The sequence below is a fragment of the Squalius cephalus genome (genome assembly GCF_949319135.1).
Source record: "Squalius cephalus genome assembly, chromosome: 21".
NCBI lineage: Eukaryota > Metazoa > Chordata > Actinopteri > Cypriniformes > Leuciscidae > Squalius > Squalius cephalus.
The window spans coordinates 31,500,395-31,521,916 of record NC_137142.1 but is presented as its reverse complement, the minus strand read 5'-3'; the positions used below and the strand labels follow the sequence as shown (position 1 = coordinate 31,521,916).

Below are 21,522 nucleotides of genomic sequence, written 5' to 3'. Positions count from 1 at the left end.
GCTACAGCGATCTGTCACGTCACATTTAAGAGCGTCAAAATGCTACTGTTTGAATTTCGTGATAAAACGGGCAGAATTTGATTTATTAACAAAAGTAAAAAGCTCTTCACGATTATTGGATGGAAGGTGCGCGCTACAAATAATGTTTGGTGTAGGGAAAAAACACGGATCTGGCAGCTCTGGCTTGAACTACGGGTGATTCATTCAACACAAGAGAGGATTTCTCTACACACAGTATTCACTTCACTTAACAGACACATTCTTCAGCCCCTTTTTGATTGACATGATGTAATCAGTCGATATTGAAAATAATTGCTTTTATCAGCTGATACTGATTATTGGCATCGATACATCTGTGCATCCCAAAAAATGACTAAGACAAATCACACACACAAAAAAAGACATTTCAAAATATTAAATGAAATACTACAAAATATTGATAAATACTATAATAGTATATAAATTATACAAAAATAACACTGTCTTTAGGAAACAGTCAAAAAAAGCACATTACAATTTGACATCATCACAGAAGCACCACACATCTGATATATTACCCAGTTATACTCTTTAGCCATTCACTTCTAAAAGTTTGATGCTTCGACAGACAATGTCAGTTTAGTCCATCAAAGAGACTTGCACGCCCCCTCCCCCCCACGCACACACACACAGACGTTTCTTCAAACATCTTCAAAGAGTGTTTGTGCGTCACAATCTGGCAGCCGTAGCCCTGTCTAATGTTTCTCAGAAGCTAAAAGCAGCTCCTCCAAAATAGAAGAATGCCTTCTCACGCATAAACAAACCCTCGGCGGCACACACACGCATGTGCGACAGGCACGCAACGGCACAAACACATCTGGAGCGAGGAACAAACACACACCAGGAGGCTGAGCTCTCAAACATCGCATTGAAAAGAGCCGCTATCTGCTGTGTCTGTGAGGTGTGTGTTAACAGATCTGCTCACCAGGTGCTTCTGCTGAAACACAAACACAGATTCTTACTGTTTCTCCACGTCGTCCACCATGCGGTCGATGCTCTCTTTAGAGGGAACGTGAGTGCCGTGAATCAGACTGTTGGACGTGGGGTGGAAATCTTCTCCACTAGGAGTAAATGAAATCATACAAAATCATCAACTTCTTATTTGTGTATATAGTGTGTAGTTTATGTGCCACCAGCATCAGCAGAACAGACACGAAATTTGACCTTTGACTCACTTTCTAATCTTCATTACACTTTTCCTCATTCACTTTTGAAGATGCGCCACACCAGACGTAATGTCATTAAATGCATATTCATTGGTATGAATGCCTCATAATTAAAAGACTTCAGAAGACTATAGTCTATAGACTCTAGACTATATACAGTGCAATGCATAAGTGAATACACCCATGCTAAAGTTGACTGAAAAGAGGAATAAAAAATCATATTTTGGAAATTGAACTTAATGCCTTAATTTAAAAAATTAGGAAAAATCCAACCTTTAAGGACACCAATTTTCTTTGTGAATGAATAATGTATCGTAAATAAATAAATGTTCTTCCTTAAAATACATGGTGCATAAGTTTGGACACGCCTATGTTAAATTCCCATAGAGGCAGGCAGATTTTTATTTTTAAAGGCCAGTTACTTCATGGATCCAGGATACTATGCATCCTGATAAAGTTCCCTTGGCCTTTGGAATTAAAATAGCCCCACATCATCACATAGCCTTCACCATACCTAGAGATTGGCATGGAGTACTTTCCATAAGATCATCTCTCAATGCAAATCAATCAGCTTTTAGGCTAACTGAAATAAAACCATGCCAAACTCTAGGTATGGTGAAGGCTATGTGATGATGTGGGGCTATTTTAATTCCAAAGGCCGAGGGAACTTTATCAGGATGCATAGTATCCTAAAAAAAAATTAAAAAAAATACTTAAAAATAAAAATCTGCCTGCCTCTATGGGAATTTAACATAGGGGTGTACTCACTTATGCACCATGTATTTTAAGGAAGAACATTTATTTATTTACGATACATTATTCATTCACAAAGAAAATTGGTGTCCTTAAAGGTTGGATTTTTCCTAATTTTTTAAATTAAGGCATTAAGTTCAATTTCCAAAATATGATTTTTTATTATATAGTGCACAAGTTTTACATTTTTTTAATTTCTTGTCATTTTGGAAGGCTGACAAATATCAGTCTCCATTCACTTTCATTATAATGCAAAAAAACACTATTATATTATATTTTATGAGACAAAAAAACCTTCATATGACTAAATAAAACCATATTCTTAAATAAAGCAGCAAAATTTGGGAAAAGATGTGACTTAAAATGTGGCTTTAAAAAAAGCTCCAGGTTTGCTGGGTTGCACAATTTAATAATAAAAAAATGTGATATCAGTATGACTATAATAACATTTTACAGTAAAACTGCAAAAAGAACATGGTGTAAAAGATGCTCTTCACTCTAAAACATGCAGCATATATTTGTTTAATTACACCGCAGGCTTTGCGATTTGATAATTGCACATTGTGATCCACATTGTGATTTCAGTGTTGAATTAGAGTCTCGATAGAGTGTGCATATTTCAGAGGATGAATGATAATAAATATAGTCTCACCACTCCTCTCTCTGTCTCTCATAGTTGTCCATATCTGGCTTGATCTGCCTCGTCAGTCTCTGGTACTGTCTCAACTGGGCCTCAGCGTACCCTACACACACACACACATGAATAAAAACACATATCCAGCTGTGGGGGTCTGGAAAAAGGGTCTTACAAGGAGAAGCAGAAGGAAAATTATAATAATTGCCAGAACCAATGATAACCAGGCGTGAAACACAAGCTCTGCATGTTTTCATTTTCACATTTTTAGCATCACACATGGCAGCCACATTCCCTCTTTCTCTCAGCCAATCAATCAAGACTACTAAATAATATTCATGATGTAACTGAGATGAGTGTTTTATACCGGAGAACCCTGGATCAGGGTTTCTCTTCTTTTTCTTTCTCTCCCATCTCTCTGCATCTTCAGCGCTGATCTCCAGGAGCTTCACGCGGTTGTAGTCCTCGCCACGCTCCGCACACTCCTGACACACAGACAGAAAACACTGCGTTACACACTCGTCCTCACAGACTGCATAAACAGAATCAGGGCTTGATTGATGACAGCAAATAACACTACTGGTTGGGGTCAGTGAGATTAAATAAATAAAAATTAGGGCTGTCAAACGATTAATCGCATCCAAAATAAAAGTTTGTTTTTACATAATATATGTGTGTGTATGGTGTATAATTATTTTCTATATATAAATACACACACATGCATGTATATATTTAAGAAATATTTGCATGTATATACTGTGTATATATATTTATATTATATATAATTTATATTATATATAAATATTTTATATATAAATAACACATTTTTCTTAAATATATACATGCATGTGTGTGTATTTATATATAGAAAATAATTATACACCATACACACACATATATTATGTAAAAACAAACTTTTATTTTGGATGCGATTAATCGTTTGACAGCCCTAAAAAAAATATATACTTTTTTTTCAGTAACAGAGCATTATATTGACTAAAAGTGACAGTAAAGACATTTATAATGTTACAAAAGATTTCTATTTCAAATAAATGCTATTCTTTTAATCTTTATATTTTTTTCATCAAATTCAATTCACATTTATTTATCAAAGAATCCTGAAAAGAAATCTATCACTGTTTTCAAAAAAGCACAACTGTTTTTGACAATGATAATAATCAGAAATGTTATTATAAACATATTAGAATGATTTCTGAAGGATCATGTGACACTGAAGACTGGAGTAATGATGATGAAAATTCAGCTTTGATCACAGGAATAAATTATATTTTAGAATATATTCAAATAGAAAACAGTTATTTTAAATTTGTAATAATATTTTACAATATTACTGTTTTTACTGTGTTTTTCCATTCAATAAATGCAGCCTTGGTGGGCATTCAATGAAACTCAAAAACATAAAAAAAATCTTACAAACTCCAAACTTTGAATGGTAGTGTATGTCCAGAAAAAAATTGGAAATTAAATAAACACTTATTTTACACAATATTTATTCAAAAGTCACTGATTCAAATTCAAAAATTGCTGTTAGGGACCAACGCTGAGTAATAGTCTGAACCTTGCTGATGACATAAGAGATTCAAATCAAAGACAGATATGATCATTCGCAAATAGCATGAGTGTGTGTGTTGTCATTATTATTATTGCAGCTCCGTTTGATGGAGCAGAAACAACACATTGCAGATCTGAATCCAAGTCCTGTACCTTCTTCTTTTGGTCCACCACGAGTTCATACTCTAGACGAGCTTTCTTGGCCTCCCAGTTTGAGGGCAGCTTCAGTCTCTTGTCCTCCTCCACCACCTCCTGATGATTCAGATTACGGGCCTCATTCTACCAACAGAGCACAATCACATTTCATACGGATGTAATAGAGCAAGTTCTGTTGTGCTGTGTCAACAGTTTTCACCCAAAGCAAGAACAATACATAGTTTGCTCTCGATCTACACCAACTACACTAAAGGTCCTTACACATGACTTACATCAGGGATGCGACACATGCCTCACAAGGCAGGCATCATGGGCCATTTTGACTAAGACTCTCCTCTTAAAGGTGCAGTAAGCGATTTCTGAGAAACGCTGTTGAAAGTGGATCAGACCGAGCACCACAACACACTTGTGGCCAATCAGAATTAAGGGGTGTGTCCACTCATGATGGGGGAGGAGAGAGAGTCAAGTCAAGTCAAGTCATCTTCATTTATATAGCGCTTTTAACAATGTAGATTGTTTCAAAGCAGCTTTACAGAGATAAACTTATAATTTAAGGTAACAGAGATTGTTTTGGCTTTATAGCGGTTCTTTAATAAAGTTATTTTCCAGCTAAAGTTAGTTTTGATTGATTCGCTTTAGGGGCCGCTAGGACGACACCATCCTCTCTACACAGACTTTAAACGCGAACCTGTGAGAAACGCTGATGGCGTTCACATGCGCATTAAGAATTTGTTCTATAGTTATGTGCGTTTGAATATATGTGCGCAGGTTTGTAATTCCCTACAAACCAAGCCTAAACAAAGTACTGTTCTTTCCTTATAAATTTTGATACAGAATTTTATTTTATTTTATCACTTCGTGGTAGGTACGCGAAACGAAATTCCCGAAAATGCTTTATCTGAGTGAGCAAGAGGGAGATTTGAAGACTGTAGAAAGAGAGATGGCTGAGAGACATTACAAAAGAGAAAAGGTCAGAGGAATATCACTGGAAAAAGAAGTGTTATGGTCAGGCGAGATGATCAGTGCTGAAGAGACCCAAGCTGTCATTTCACAGAACCAAGCTGTTGTTGTAATGTTAGCTACAGTAACAGGACAGTTTACTTTTGAGTGTCGTTGTTTGTCTGGAGCTGGAGTGCTGTTGGTGACTAATAACCAACTCTTGCTTGTATATACTGTATGTTCATTTTTTGTTCTTCCTTGGCACTATTTTGCTTCGCTTCAGCTATGATAAAGAGACATCCACTCTTGCATTGCGTGTTCATGCATTTTGGGGGCGGGAGAATGAAGGGAAGAGTGTGTTTGTTTGTGTAATTTCAAATATCAACAGTTTCTCAGAAATCGCTTACTGCACCTTTAAGACAAGAGACTGCAAGTGAATAGGGTAAACTATCTTAACTAATAGATCTCAACATACTTCCTCAGTTGATTAATGACAGTACATTAAAACAATTTGTTTGATTTGTTCACAAGTTTTCTGAAATGTTGTTTAAATATTCAATTGATGCATTATCTCAGTGGTTCTCCAACCATTTTGTATGTCTCCCTCATCTATCACACCGAATTCAACTCATGAGCTCCTTAGTAGAGACTGCAAGACCTGAAATGGGTGTGAGAAATACAGGGAGACATACAAAATGTGCAGGGCTGGTGGTATTCCAGGACAGTGTTGAGAACCACTGCATTATCTAATTAAATATGAAGCAATTTGCATTAATTTCCAATTAAATGTTACATAAACCAGACGATTGATATACGACCAAACCTTTGTTTGGAAGAGGAGATTTATGATTTAGTAAATAAGAAAAAAACTCAATTTGAGAAAACAGCCTTTAAAGATATGCATTGTAATTTAAATCTTCAGAAGCACAATACATAAAACGTGTGAAAAAATAAACACTTTAATGTGTATTTTTCTTCTTTTTTTACTTCCAGACATGTTGTGGAAGCAAAATAGTCCAAAATCGACCACTGCATGAAAAAACAATAGTTTTGCCTGTAGTATTTTGCCGTAAAATCCAATTACAAATGGCAACAGGAGACAAATGATCGGTCACATCTGACCACTTGTGAATGTGATATGATCAAATCACCCAAGACAGATGTTAATGACAGATTTAAACTGGACATTAGCTATAATAAATGGTCTCGGTTGAATTATTTCACTGATATGAGGAAAAATGTGAGGACGTAATTACCCTCTTGAAATGAAGCTCTCTGAACTTTCTGAGTCTCTCTTCCCTCTTCAGCGCTGCTGGAGTATCTGCGGATTCCTCTTCACTGCTGGGGGCAACAACCTGAACGGGGAAGACAGCAATGACCGCATTCAGGGCTTAATAATACCACTGAAATCTCAAAGACTGAACATCCGAGACTGATGTTAGCATTATTAGCCATGACAATGAGAATAGTGTTCTGACAACAGATAACCGATAATTCCACGGTTATAATAACTATTCAACAACATAATAAATATATAAATAAACAATAAAGACGTCTGTTAGATTAATACTCAAAGTATTTGGAATCTCGTATTTTGTTTACCTCTGCGCTAGTGGCCATGTTGCTTCTCTTAAAGAGGAAGTTCGTCACACAATTCAGTTCGACTTCGACCGAGAACTAAACACTTAATATGTAGTTCCGCTTTCTTAATATGATAAAATATAATAATATTAAATAATATGAGGGGAAACGGGTTTGAATAAAGTATAATAATACCCCTCTCTCTGTAGATGTACTGTATATTAACCTTAACCTGATGGCTTAACAGAGTGAATGAAGTTGCAGTTCAAACACAATGGCGACTCATCTCGACTCATCTGCTATGCGCCATTAACATAAACTGCACTGCTCATCTGCTCTGATTATGTATAATTAAGTTCTTTTTAAGAGGATGTAATTAACTAGAGTTTACAATTTTAGATTAAAGCAACCTCTAGATCAGAAGCTACACTAATGAACTGATGTGCTTGTTCTGCAATCCAGATGGTACAAAAACCAAACCACCCTCAAACACAAGACTTAACATCAAGTGATGGCTTTTTATGATATTTCATATATTCCCCATCAGGAAAATAATTTATTCAGTCATCGTGTAATTTTTTATGAATAGTAAGCATAGATAGGAATTTATGAGAAACTATCTATCTATCTATCTATCTATCTATCTATCTATCTATCTATCTATCTATCTAAGATGAAAATAAATAAATAATTAAATTTGAATGGTAGTCAAAGGAGAATGATTCTCTTTGTAGTCAGGTGGTGTGTATAGTTCCAGAATCTACCAGCAGGGGCTAAATGAACCAAGCTAACTAGGCAACTAGCTAACCTTCAACCATTAATCTTCATTAGTCACATGGCATGTGCAGCTCAAGTGTCTGACTCAAAATGTTCTGGAATATTTCAAGTCTTGTTCATCCAGGAAGGACACGCATCATGTCAAGCATCTGCCCTTCAGATGATACTAACAGATAGATTTCTCAAGGTATTATGAATTTTCTTGATTTGATCAGGCTGTCAAATTACATATATGCACAAAAGTTAATTAAAATAAGGCCAAATGCTGTTTCCCATACTATATTAAACATTGTGTATGGAATGCTGTGTATATTTACAGTATTCAGAAAATAGTAAGATATATGATTCCAGGTTTTCAATGTAGGAGGTCATTCAGCTGGATTCCATCAGCAAACTACCTAAACTGTAGTGTTGTTTGATAAATTGATGCATCCTCCATTTTGCTTCATGGCTCAGACCAGCTAGCTCCAGTGTGTTCAGCTGCATGACATCTGGGTTGTAACTAGTATAGAAAACACAGCCAATAAAATCATTCCATTTCCCTAATTACTATTTCTTTCATTTCCGCTGACCATGAGCAGGAGCTTGAACAGGCCAAACCAAACAAAGCTTTGACTGCACCAGCTCAGTTACCCAGCAAGGGAGGGTCCAAACATGCACACAATGGCTACCTCCGAAATCACGTATGTACTCTCTTGAGTAGGTACTTATTTTGAATAAGTAATTACTTCACGACCGCTAAAAAGTATGCAGGGTTCTCAAGTTTGATCAAAATCTTGGAGTGAGATCACATGCGGTTGGGGGAGGAGCCCTAATGGAGCCCCGCCCCCACCTGTCCCCGCCCCCCAATTTTACCCATTGTTCATAATTAACCAGCACAAATTGAAATTATAACAATTGGTAAATCTGATAAATGACAGAGCAATTAATCACATCAAATATACTCTTTAGTGTTATTTCAAAATTACAATTAAGTTACAAAAATTACAAAAATATAACAAATTGCTCCAAACAGTTTGGAAAAACAAATATTTTTGCATTTTGAATGTGTCTAGTCGAAATGGTATAATGATTTATTGTGTGGTGGGACATTGAGAACAAATGACAGAGTATTATTAAGGTATGTGTGTGTGTTTGTGTGTGTGTGTGTGTGTGTGTGTGTGTACACAAGAGTACACACTCCAGCTTATGAAATGTGTTTTGTGTTGCAAGTGTTTGAAAAATACAAATGCAATGGCAATCAATGAATGCAATGGCAACGTTATGTTTTGACAGGATATAAAATATTACCCAGAGCACTCTGCTTTAATACGTATGTAGCCTTAATGTAACTAGAAATACTATTAATACAGTAGGCTATAATATATAATATAATTTAAAATAAAATAAATACATTTAAATTTATTTAAAATAAAATGAAGAAATACATCTTCATTCCTTCCCATACCCACTAACATTTCCCTTAGTTTCAGATAACGTAAGCTAGCCAAACTGAGCCAAAGCTTCTGGCCTGGTTGCAAAGTAGTTGTAGAGTTTTGACTGCATCAATAATAATGTATACGATGGGCTATATATTAAATGTTCTAGCACTGTTAGACGAGCTTTCTTCCAACTTACCTTCTCCATTATCACGACATGTGTTCGCGCGATGTTGTTGGTTACCTAGTAACGAACGTACGGTGGCCGAGAATGTTCCATCAACTTCCGTGTGTTCGCGCATCTATGCTGCCTATTATATAAATTGTCTCTGCTATTAACGAACGCAATCTGGCCGAGATACGTGCTGGCGGCAGGAAACTTCACTTTGTGTGCCCGCGCCTCGTATACAACGTTATATATTAAGCTTGTAGGACAACTTGGTTGGCATTGCCTTTTCAGCGTGAGAAATACACGGTGTGGCGTGTGAGCGTGTGAACTGGTTGAATTGCGTGTGTCTCACGGCCAATGCGTGAGACTTGAGAACCCTGCATTCATAAATCCTCTCCCGTGGCCTCATGGGATAGTAAAGTGTCCATCGTATGCACACTTCAGAATCTCGACGGAAGTAGTAGGTCACATACTGTTTATTTGCCTACTATATAGTAGAGAAGTATGCGATTTCAGATGCAGCACAGAGTATTGTCAGGTGGCCTGCTAATCGAGCATCAGACTACTTTTGATGATGCCATGATTTGTGGATGTTAATAAAAAATAATACCTGGAACAGCTACTGCAGAAGAATTCAACAGTGACCGCTTACTTTTTCAGCCTTAGCCCTGTAAGTTTGATAAAAATGCTATTCTGAATTGAGAATGCCTTTTACAATTCCATTTAAATTCCTTAATTTGAATTGTGGTAGCAAACAGGAAGCAGAATTCTATTTCAAATTTGAATGTAAGGAAATTTGAATGGAAGAAATTCAGCTGTCTTTTTAAACTTGAAAAGCATAAAGTTTGTCCAGATAAACTGAATTTTGGCTTGACAAAGTTTTGAAATATGTTTATATGTCTTACTGATAGATGCATAAATATGTTTAAAATGCACCTATAGAAATGTGCTTATTTTATAGCCTATACACTACGATTCACAAGTTTGAGGTCAGTCAGATTTAAAAAAATAAATAAATGAAGTTATTTTATTCACCAAGGTTGCAATAAATTGTTCAAAGTGAAAATAAAAACATTTGTTACAAACTATTTCTATTTTAAATAGATACTCGAACTCCCTCTTTATCCAATTAAGAATCCTGAAAAAAAAATCACGGTTTCCACCAAACTATGAAGCAGCTCAACTGTTTTCTACATTGAATGTAATCATAAATGTTTCTTGATCATCAAATCGTCATATTAGAATGATTTCTGAAGGATCATGTGACACTGAAGACTGGAGTAATGATGCTGAAAATTCAGCTTTGATCACAGGAATAAATTACATTTCAAAATATATTCAAATAGAAAACAGTTATTTTAAATTGTAATAATATTTCACAATATTACTGTTTTACTAAAACTTTGATCAAATAAACGTAGTCTTTGTGAGCACAAGATACCAGAAAATCCCAGAATTCATTTGACCCTGTTTTGCGCACCTGTTTCTGCAAACATTTCATAAACCGTGTTATGATGACAGAATTTAATAACTTTGCATACATCCACATCTCTGCAAAATCGATGTCTCCAGATGGAAGTAGAAAGTTCTGCTGTAGAAACAAACACACACCCCACATTGTGACACAACAGGAGCTGAATCACACGCACATCTCGTGTCAGCAGTCTGGGAACTCAAGCGTCAGTAATCATATGCTACTTATCTGATCAGACGTAATTCTCTGGACTGATTTTATGCTTCGGAAGTAAACTGTCATTACTTGTATCCTAGGGGCACTCATGAGCACAACAGGCTGATGGATATTTTCATAATTATCCCTAAAATGAGTAACTCCACAAAAAGTAAGATGTAAGAAAAATAAACTACACTTTCTTACAGCACCTGAACTTTGTGTGTTTGTATTGTAACAAGAGCTCAGTTTGTGATGTTTAGACCCTGATTTTACTTGTAATTGTAAAAGAATTATGGGAATGTCCGTCCTTTGGATGAGACGTTAAACCAATGTCTTTGTGGTCATTAAAAATCCCATGACACTTCTTGTATAGAGTATACAGGGGTGTATCCCCGGTGCCCTGGCCACATTCCCTCCATTGGCCTCCTAATAATCCCCATCCACTGAATTGGCTCTATCACTCTCTCTCCTCTCCACCTATAGCTGGTGTGTGGTGAGCGCTGTTTTACTGTGGCTGCCGTCGCCTCATCCAAGTGGATGCTGCACACTGATGGTGGTTGAGGAGAGATCCCCTGATATGATTGTAAAGCACTTTGGGTGTACAGTAGTACATATGACAGCGCTATATAAATGCCTCATTCATTCATTCAATGTCCTGTTGTCACTCAAAAATTGCTCTAAGGTGCGTGTCAATAGGGGGCGCCATGTAACATCCATAGCAGAATCAAGCAGAAAAAGTTTTTGATTTTGTGTGTGTGTGTGTGTGTGCGTGCTGCTGTTTTTCCATCGTAAGGACAGTTGAAGGCATTGCCATTGGCTTTGATTTCAGATTTCATTCAGCTCAGCTCATCAGCTGGAAATAATTACATTCTCTGATCCCTTAATCTTTAGCAAAAGAAGCATGAGGCTCTGTCTTAGATTTCAACACAAGACGAGCACAACACAGACCAAAGATTGAGACTGTGATGCTCAAATACAGCTAACTTCAGCTAAAGGCCTGCATCACACTTCTCAAGTGCCGGTCTGAAAAATCATATACAGAACAGTTTAAAAGTTTGGGCTTGGTAAAAATGTTTTTGAAAGAAGTCTCTTGTGTTCAGCAAGGCTGCATTTATTTGATCAAAAAACATGCAGTAATATAATGAAATATTATTACAATTTAAAACAACTGTTTCCTATTTGAATATATTTGATTTATTCCTGTGATCAAAGCTGAATTTTCAGCATCATTACTCCAGTCTTCAGTGTCACATGATCCTTCAGAAATCATTCTAATATGATGATTTGCTGCTCAAGAAACATTTCTGATTATTATCAATGTTGAAAACCGTTGTGCTGCTTCATATTTTTATGGAAACCATGTTACTTTTTTTCAGGATTCTTTGATGAATAGAAAGTAAAAAAAAAAAAAAACAGCATTTATTTGAAAGAGAAATCCATTGTAACCTTATAAAAGTCTTTCTGACACTTTTTATCAATAATAAAACTATTTCTTCAAATTATAAAATAAAAATCTGCCCCTGTGTTGAAAAATCTGTGTTGATTAAGTTGAAATATTTATTCCAGGATATTGAAATATTAAAATATTTTGTTAAAAATGTTTGACTGTTAAATATTAAAGAATCACTCATAAATGCACTGAACAAATGTGTGTACTGTTATCACATGTTCTTAACCAAATGTTTCAAAGACATCACAGAATGGTGAACATGTGCTCCTCAAATCCCAAGACCTTATTATTCTGTTTGACCTTCTGCTTTCAAACAGTCCATTTTATTAAACACACTGGCCTTGTATATTCCATGTTTTATGGGTACAGATTAAACTTTTAAAAGATATAATACATACTCAGTTGGAAAACCTGGTCATACCAGGTCAAAGATGGTCTACCATCCATGCTTGACAAAGTTTGACAAGGTTAAACCAACTTAAACGAACTAGCTCGATTTCCCAACAGACATTTTATCACTGGACATTATTATTAAAAGGCATTGCAGTGTCTTTATTGTTGATGGCAATCCCATAGTGCATTGATTGTCTGCGATGGTGGATGAAGCAAAAGAAATGTAGTTTATGCATAAAATTCCTTCAATATCCAAAATGAACTTATTCACTTATATTTCTTTATACTATGTATTTTTATTAGAGTATCACAGGTTCAGATTAGCAACATATTATCGGCAAACACTGTTGAAATCAATTGTGAGTCGAGTCTCGGGTTGCAACATTTATATTGCACACAGTTGCTGCTATAGATCATCTTCATCAGACAAACAGACACACATTTGACCTTTCAACCCGCCTCTCTCAACTCAAGGCCACGTGGACGAGTGTTTGGTTCACCTTCTCAGATGATGTAAATGAATAAACACGCTGCCGGAGAGGAGCTCAGCATGCCAATGAACCATGTGTCTGTTTGTCTTAATGCTCACTTGTCACGTCTTTCTTCCTTCTCTCCCTTTTGTCTGTGTGATCATAGGATATCCTTCCAGCGGGAGCTGGAAACAATTATATCATCTCTGCTGAAGCTCACGCTCTTTCATCTGTGTGGAAACATCCTGAATCAGGATGAAGCGGCACGGAAAATCAAGCTTCTGAGAGCTGAATCAGAGCTCGCTGGAGTTGGATGCGAGTATTAACCGCAGTAAGTAAGCAGCCATAACTGAAAGAGACGGGAGTTTTTAAAAGGCTTCGTACAGGCTGAGGGCTTTCTGGGATGCATTAAGGAGCGCTGTGGTTCGCTGAAGGACTCTGTCCCGCCCACCATGTTTAACAGGCCCACATGTGCGTGGCGAGGGGGATTCGGATGAACCGTGCCAAGCTGTGGCGTATGATCTCACTTCCCCTGCTCGGTCATAGCGGTTTAAGATTGGCCACCGATTGCTGTGACGATTTGTGGCCCAATGGGAAGCCAATGACTCTGTAGGCCTCTGTTCTTTATGGAGCGATGGTTTAAACACAGTGTCTAAGTAGGAAGCCAGACGCCTGCATGCGGTCAGAACATTCTCCATCCTCTATCCCTTTTTTTCACTGTTCTCTTTTAACGCATGGATTGGATGGAGTACATTTCCAAACTCTCACACACACACACACAAGCTGCAGAAAGCATGTGAAATCATGATGATGGGTAACAATTTTTGAATTGCTTGTGTCCACTGCAGTCTTCTTTTATTTATTTATTTCTCTTTTAATTCAGTTCCACAACATTGTTTAGGCATGTTTCTTTCTAAAAACAGGCAAATCTATTAGAAATTTTTGTAACACTTTAGTTTAGGGTCCAATTCTCACTACTAGTTGCTTATTAGCATACGTATTTACTAGGATATTGGCTGTTTATTAGTACTTATAAAGCACATATTAATGCCTTATTGTGCATGATCATATTCTATATCCCTTAATCCACCCAATACCTAAACTTAACAACTACCTTTTTTTGAGAATTGAACCAAATCTAAAGTGTGTCTGAAATTTTGCTTCAGTTTCTCTTAATCTGGTAACTGTTTGTTTTTCCCCATGATAAAACCACATCCTTAATATATGATGAGACTAGCTATTGTTGTCACATGACCTAAGGAAATAACCAATTGAAAGCAGAGGTAGTTCCTCATGATAGACTACTTAGTGTAAAGTACGTACCAATATTGTGCAAAATTGATGAATTCATGAGTGTGAATTTGAATTGAATTGGCCACACCCCACCAGAAGTTGAATTGGATTGAGAGGAAGAGGAATTTTCTAAATTGTAATGCAAATAAATTCAGCATAGGTAATACATTCTGCTTATCTATATCTGTATATTAGGCCTATAATCCTTCAAACTAAAAGGCTTTTCAAACTTTCTTCAGAACAAGGCAACAGCAAGATTCAGAATTGATTTGAATTCAGTTCATTGTAATTCTACTTGCATTACAGTAGAACATTCAGATTTTCTGTTTGCTACATTCGCTGCATCTTGTTTTCTACCTCAATTAAAAAAAATGTCATATTTAGGAATTGAACTGAAATTCTGCATGTTTTCCCAATTCTGAATGGTGCACAACGTTCATCTGTGAGTGTGAGTTAGATGCTCGACCGACAAATCCTCTCTGTATATGAAGCTGTGATATAGTTATTTTAATATCGACTAAATGACACACTTCACCTGTAACAATAGGATCAACAGGCCAAACTAGACAAAAAAAAAATGCTGATAGTTTTAATTTTTTTTTTATAACTGACATTTGACGCATGCCCGGTTTTACTAGCTCGACAGCCTATGCACATACCCTTCTGCTCGAAGAGTTTACGTTGGATCAGAGTGTGTGTGTCTATTTGAGTATGTACTAGTGTGTGGTGGTTGATGATTGACAGGAGAGGAAGTGGGGAGGGGGGGTTGGCAGTCACACACTGGAAATGCGTGAGTGGCGCCAGAAGAGTTTTGTCTGGCTCACACACACCTGCTAACCAAACCAGCTCTCATCTGAAGCCAACACTAAGACCGACTGTGTGTACATGCCCTGTGTGGTGTGTGTGTGTGTGTGTGTGTGTGTGTGTGTGTGTGTGTGTGTGTGTGTGCCCTGTTCAGCATGACAGGGTTTTGAGCTTTGACAGGATCCTTTGATTTAGAAGCAGTGAAATTAATATTCAATCTCACGTCAGATTCATTCCAGTTATTGATCAGTGCATCAGAAGTGATCATCTACACTAGTTTCTCATCAGCTCATATTCTCTCACTGTTGGGTGTACAGATCTGTTCCGGTTACACTGTACATCATTCATTTTCTGTGAGCAGCAGTCTCAAGACTAAATTTACATGCACAAAAATAGACATGATTTTTTTATGTTTTTGAGAGAAGTCTCTTATAGAGTACAAACAGTAATATTGTGAAATATTTGTACAATTTAAAATTTCAGCATCATTACTCCAGTGTTCAGTGTCACATGATCATGTATATGTGTATATAAATATAAACATATGAATATTTTAACATTAGATTATTTTGTGCATGAAAATGCAGGAAATATATTTATATATTTTTCACATATAATATATGGAATCCTTCATGCCATGTAAGAATCATGGAAAAAGCTTCCCACGGGCATCGTGTTGGAGAACGCTGCTCTAGAGTCTCTGACGTGAATCAGAATTGATGACAAAATGTAATGCTTGCACAAGTAAAAAACATATTACTGAATTATAAATCTGAACGTGATTTGAAACAAATGTGGTATAATTTGGATGATAACTGCATTCGACAAATCTTTCGTTCAGGAAAATTGATCTTCAGCAGCAAAGTTGGATCATTAGAGATCCATAATGGAACGCTTTTAAGAAACTTCAAAATTCTGGTGACATGACAGAATTACTGCAGTAACATGCTTTCCAAATCCACGAACACTGTGATCTGATCCAGAAGACCCTGCCCAGTATTTTCCTCTTCTGTTTTATTGCCGTTCCAGAAGAATCTAGACAAGAGGCAGAACTTATGACCTTTTATTTACAGTCTCTTTCCATGAAATAATGTGGATGCTGCTGAGAGAAACATGGAATAAATATGACAGACTGGTAGATTGAACTCAAAAACTCATGATAGTGATAGTGTTATTTTACTATCATTCAGATACTATTATAGTTTATATAAATATATATTTTCATTTAAAGGGGTCATATAATTCCATTTTTGTACAAGCTAATATGATTCTTTAGGGTCTAAATTAAAAGTTTGTAATATACTTTAATTTAAAATTCTCATTAGTATTGTAAGAAAACACTCATTTTACCTGGTCAAAAACAGCTCTGTTTTCAGCACGCCGTTTAAGTGCATGTGTCTTTAAATGATAATGAGCTTTGCTCACCCCGCCCCTCTGTTCTGTGCGTACACCGTTTGAAATAATAACACAATAACCATAACGCGTTGTTCATTATAAACGTGGGATTATGAATTATATTGAGAACGTCGTACATAGAAAACATGCCGTAATGTACCTGAGTGTAAACCTTAGCCGCATTCATCGTGAAGCGTGCAAGCGATTTGCAAAGATTAATATAAATATTAATATAAAGGTTAATAAAACGTTACACTCACTTCAGTTATTCTGGAGGTGCAGCAGGAACACGAATAGTTGGTACCGATCCTTTTTTCAGGAGCAGCTTCTTAGCAAAAACAGCTTTTTACTGAACTCATTTGTAAAGCAGTCTGGTGTGTGAAATGATTCGCGCACACATGAAAGCATTGATGTTGATCGTGGGGAATATTCCCTTCGAAAACAAACTCAGCCACTGTGTCTTCAGCGGTTCGGATTTAGGAACATCAACATGACTGCTGTGTTCGTTATTGCACCGAAGAAGAGAACACCACAATCGCTTAGACGCCATTCTGCTCATAGACAGTGCTCCAGCTATCACAACAATGACCGCGCCGATCCGCGCGGGCTATGATTGACAGCTCGCTCCAAGGGCGGGTCTGTGTTGAAACGCTCCTGTCAATCAACAATCGTGGGAGGGGCGTCGATTTTGTGACGTCACAAAATCGAACGGCTTGATTCAGGAGAGGGGGAAACATATAAGAAGATTAAAAAAAAACACTGGATGGATTTTTATCATTTTATGATGGTTGTGTACAGGCACTGCCAACACACATTTCAGTACAATCAACTTGTAAAAGTGCATGTACCATTATATGATCCCTTTAAATTTTTGTTAAAGTTTTAGTAATTTTGTTGTGTTTTTGTATTTTTTTTAAATATATTTTTTATTTCAGTTTTAGTTATTTTTAGTACATCACGTTAAACTAAATGAAGTAAGAAATGTTGCCTTGGCATGTTGTCACTCTTCCACCGTAACTAGACTTGCGTACGGCCGTTACCGGAAGCCAGTGATTATAATTTATAAAGTCATATACACCTAGGATGCCTTGAGAGAGAGTGAGTAAATTATGGGATAATTTTCCCTTTTGGGTGAACTAACCCTTTAAATGTGCTGTAAGCAATGTTAGCTATATTGGTAATTTCCACTAGAAACAGGCAGCACCTCAAAGTCTTCTGATTGGATACACAATATCATCCGGAAGTCACTTTTTTCCTATAGCCCAATGGCCTAACCTCATACCAACCTGAGGATCCATGTGTGGCCTCCTGTCATGGTTATTTTAATGCTGTGACCATGTTCAGATCTGGACGACCGCGGCCGCTGTTGGCTTGGTGGTATTTTCCTGCCCAGATACACTGAGCACAGCTACAGATCACTCCAGACCAGATGGGTAAAGAGTCTCGCGCAGGCCACCGCTGCGGCCACTGAGTCTGAAACCCAAAGCCAATGAGGTGGTGGAGAAGCCGTCTACACACACCACACACAAACACACAGGAAGAGACAAGGACTTCCATTCATTCAGCAAATGCTTTTCCATCATGTTCATTGAAGACTAAACATTCTGTACTTTTGATAAATGCATAGTTTTATCAGTATTATACAATATGTCTAGTATCCTTATTCTTCCATGCAATGCTACATAAACATAATTATTTTTTTATGTTTAGAGAACCTGTTGAGGTTCGACCTGAGTGACCCAAATTGTCTTTTGGCATTGTTTTCAGCATACACAAATATTGACAAATAGTCCATTTTGAATTAGATTTAATTTTTTTAGCAACTTTTTTTTGTTAAAGTATGTTTAATTTGTTTTTTGTTTTTTAAATCCTTAAGCTGGATGCAATAAATGGATCATGGAATACTACATGTATCTTAGAGGGCAGCGAAGATGCATTTCATTCCTATCTAAATTTGTGATTACTATAATTCCTATTGTAATATACATAATTAAAACTACTTACACTAAACTAACTTCTTTTTTAATTAACAAAAGTTAAATAATGACTCAATACATCATCAATCCTTCTTCCAAAATGTGCTTTCTTCTTACCCTGATTCACTATGGTAAGCCTAAGTGTTTATATTTTATACGTGTCAGGATGGTTTTCGTGGGAAATTGTGTATGTCACATGTCTTGTCATATTCGAAATTAGAGGAAAAGTTGCTCCGGCTACTTTGACGCGTATCTGGTGTGGAAGTGGCAGGGGTTAGTTGTCACAAACCTTCATGAGGTTTGACATGGAGCAGCTAAATCTAGATCACCCGTTTAATAATACGCAGAACATTGGAGAGTCTGCTGGCAAAAAGAGAAAGCGACAGATCTTGTAATAAAACAAGAATCAACATAGACTTGGCTTTTTTTGAGATGGCGAGAACTGAGGGATTTGAAATGTTGTAAATGATGATGATGGCGTTTTTATTATACAACAGGTGAGTAAGTTCATTAATTGAACAGATAATTTGCCATATGTCTCTCTCTAACAGAGTTCATTGAAAAGCATTATCTATTGTGAAGAGTCATTTCATTATGGTTGTTGTAGCGCTGTGCTGGAATTTATTTTCAAGGAAGTATCGTGTCTATTAATGGGTAAAGCTACTATAACGTCTCCTAGTCAGCTTGAGATCCTTTCCAACTGGTTATATCTCTTAAGCCTCTTATGAGCAGTAGGATAACCATATTCATCCGCATAGTCACGCAGAGCCGGAGCACAACCAAAACAATATTCTTCCACAAAATGCATGTAGTTTTGTTTGTTTTTTTACCGCTAGAGGGACAAAAAGTTACATGGTGTACCTTTAAGATTTTCCAAACCTTTTGATTTGACTTCATTTGGAGACCCTGTAACTGGCACTGTTTGACTTTATGCATTCAGAATCTTCATACCTCTCATTTTGTTGGCATTGCTGTAGGTCTGTGTGGGGATGTTATATATTTGTGGTGGGTTGGTGCAGTATAATCAGGGCCATTTCTTGCTGTCTTGGCTCTTTCCTTGTGTGTTCACAGTTGAATAGCACTGCGTTACTGCGCCAATGACTGCGGTTTCAATAAAATCTAATAATTTCAGTCTTTATATCTTATTACAGTAAGTCACTTTAATGTCAGCCCTCTGTAGCGATGCCAGCGTTACCCATGAATGACTCGAGGAACGGAAAAGAGAGGTACAGAAAATGGGTAAGTGGAGTGTGTTAGTACCAGAGTTCCTCAAATATAGATCTAAATACAAACAAGACGAGTAGGAGAAAACTGGTTCACAATTACACTAAAAAGACTTGGGGTCAGTAAGATTTTTTTATATATAATTTTTTTTATATATAACATATTTTTTATTCAGCAAAGATGCATTAAATTGATCAAAAGTGACAGTAATACATTTATAATGTTACAAAAGGTTCCCATTTCAAATAATTGCTCTTATTTTGAACGTTCTATTCCTCAAAGAAGAAATAATAAATGTTTCTTAAGCAGCAAATCATCATATTAGAATGATTTCTGAAGGATCATGTGACACTGAAGACTGGAGTAATGATGCTGAAAATTCAGCTTTGATCACATGAATAAATTACATTTTAAAACATATTCAAATATAAAACAGTTGTTTTAAATTGCAATAATATTTCACAATTTTACTGTATTTTTGATCAAATAAATGCAACCTTGGTGAGCATAAGAGCCATTCAAAAAAATCCCCAAACTTTTGAAGTGTAGTGTACTTTGCGCTTTCACAAACCATCTGAAAATTGTAATGTTTTGGTGCTATTCTTTTTTTTCTTTTTTTTTGGGATAATGCATTTATCGGTGCTACATTTGACAGCATTTTGTCGTTGCTCAACATAAAAGTCTAAGGTTCACACAATAATGACCCTCACCCTCATGTCAAATGTTCTTCTAAGTAAAAGTCCCCAGTTATCTCATGTGTCTCCTTTAGGCCCTGTTTCGCAGACAGGGCTTAGATTAAGCCAGGATTAGGCCTTTTGTAGGCCTTCAATTAGGACATTGAAGTAGCTTTTATACATGTGCCTCAGAAAAAAAACGTTACTGATGTGCATCTTGAGACAAAACAATGGCACTGACCTATTTTAAAATATGCCAGTGCAAGTTGCTTTCAGTTAAAACATCTCAAACATGCATTTTAGTCTGGGAATAGGCTTAAGCCTTGTCTGTGAAACTGGGGGTTAGAGTTTCAGAAGTGATTTCAAACGTTACCAAAAACTGCAATCAAAGGTCAGAGATCTCAATATGAACTGGAGAAGCTCATCGCATTCTTCTTATGCACATTTCTCCAAAGGAATTTTAGGCGAGGTACCAAAAAGACCAAGCGCTGAGCAATACAACTTTCCTTAGGATCGTAAAGAGAGTTGTGTGTGCAGATGTACCTGACGCAGCACTCTGAATTTCTGTGACTGTGGTCGGTTGCATTACTGAAGGAGCTGGAAGTGGGTTTGTGGCTTTGGTTCTGTTTACTGCCATCAGTGCTTTTGTGATTGTTTGTACTTAGGGAAGGGTGGAGTGTACGGTAAATGCCTCCTGTTGGGCAGCCACACTGCAGGGAGCATTGGCCACAGAAACCCTGGAGATGTGCAAGTCAAGATGAGGTGTGCTTCAATTTGTTTTAGAGAGAGGATGCATTTGAGAGTGTGTATGCGTGTTATGCCTCATTAAGAGAATATGTATGCCCAGCAAAAGCAATATTATACACTTTTCTAGCACTTTATTTTCCCCCTGAAGTCCACTTAAATTATCAAGTTTTTGCTCCAAAAACAGTCATAAATAAGTTTTATATGACCTTTTGAACCTCTC

At 36.7% G+C, this 21,522-nt stretch overlaps 1 protein-coding gene and 1 long non-coding RNA gene across 2 annotated transcripts in view; one reads left to right on the top strand and one right to left on the bottom strand.

Annotated features, from left to right (window-relative positions):
- The window catches only part of syf2 (SYF2 pre-mRNA-splicing factor), a 118,068-nt gene that overhangs the window by 1,947 nt on the left and 94,599 nt on the right, over positions 1 to 21,522 (bottom strand). The window contains exons 2-7 of the mRNA XM_079856027.1: positions 6,862 to 6,902; positions 6,516 to 6,614; positions 4,318 to 4,443; positions 2,960 to 3,077; positions 2,611 to 2,701; positions 1,002 to 1,100 (exon numbers count right to left, since the gene is read on the bottom strand). Of these exons, the coding sequence (XP_079712153.1) occupies positions 1,002 to 1,100; positions 2,611 to 2,701; positions 2,960 to 3,077; positions 4,318 to 4,443; positions 6,516 to 6,614; positions 6,862 to 6,879 (551 nt within the window). The 5' untranslated portion in view covers positions 6,880 to 6,902. The remainder of the gene's footprint in view (positions 1 to 1,001; positions 1,101 to 2,610; positions 2,702 to 2,959; positions 3,078 to 4,317; positions 4,444 to 6,515; positions 6,615 to 6,861; positions 6,903 to 21,522) is intronic.
- The window catches only part of LOC307149617, a 32,560-nt gene continuing 18,707 nt past the window's right edge, over positions 7,670 to 21,522 (top strand). Inside the window, exons 1-3 of the long non-coding RNA XR_013819597.1 lie at positions 7,670 to 7,804; positions 8,199 to 8,300; positions 13,356 to 13,520. This is a non-coding gene — a long non-coding RNA (uncharacterized lncRNA). The remainder of the gene's footprint in view (positions 7,805 to 8,198; positions 8,301 to 13,355; positions 13,521 to 21,522) is intronic.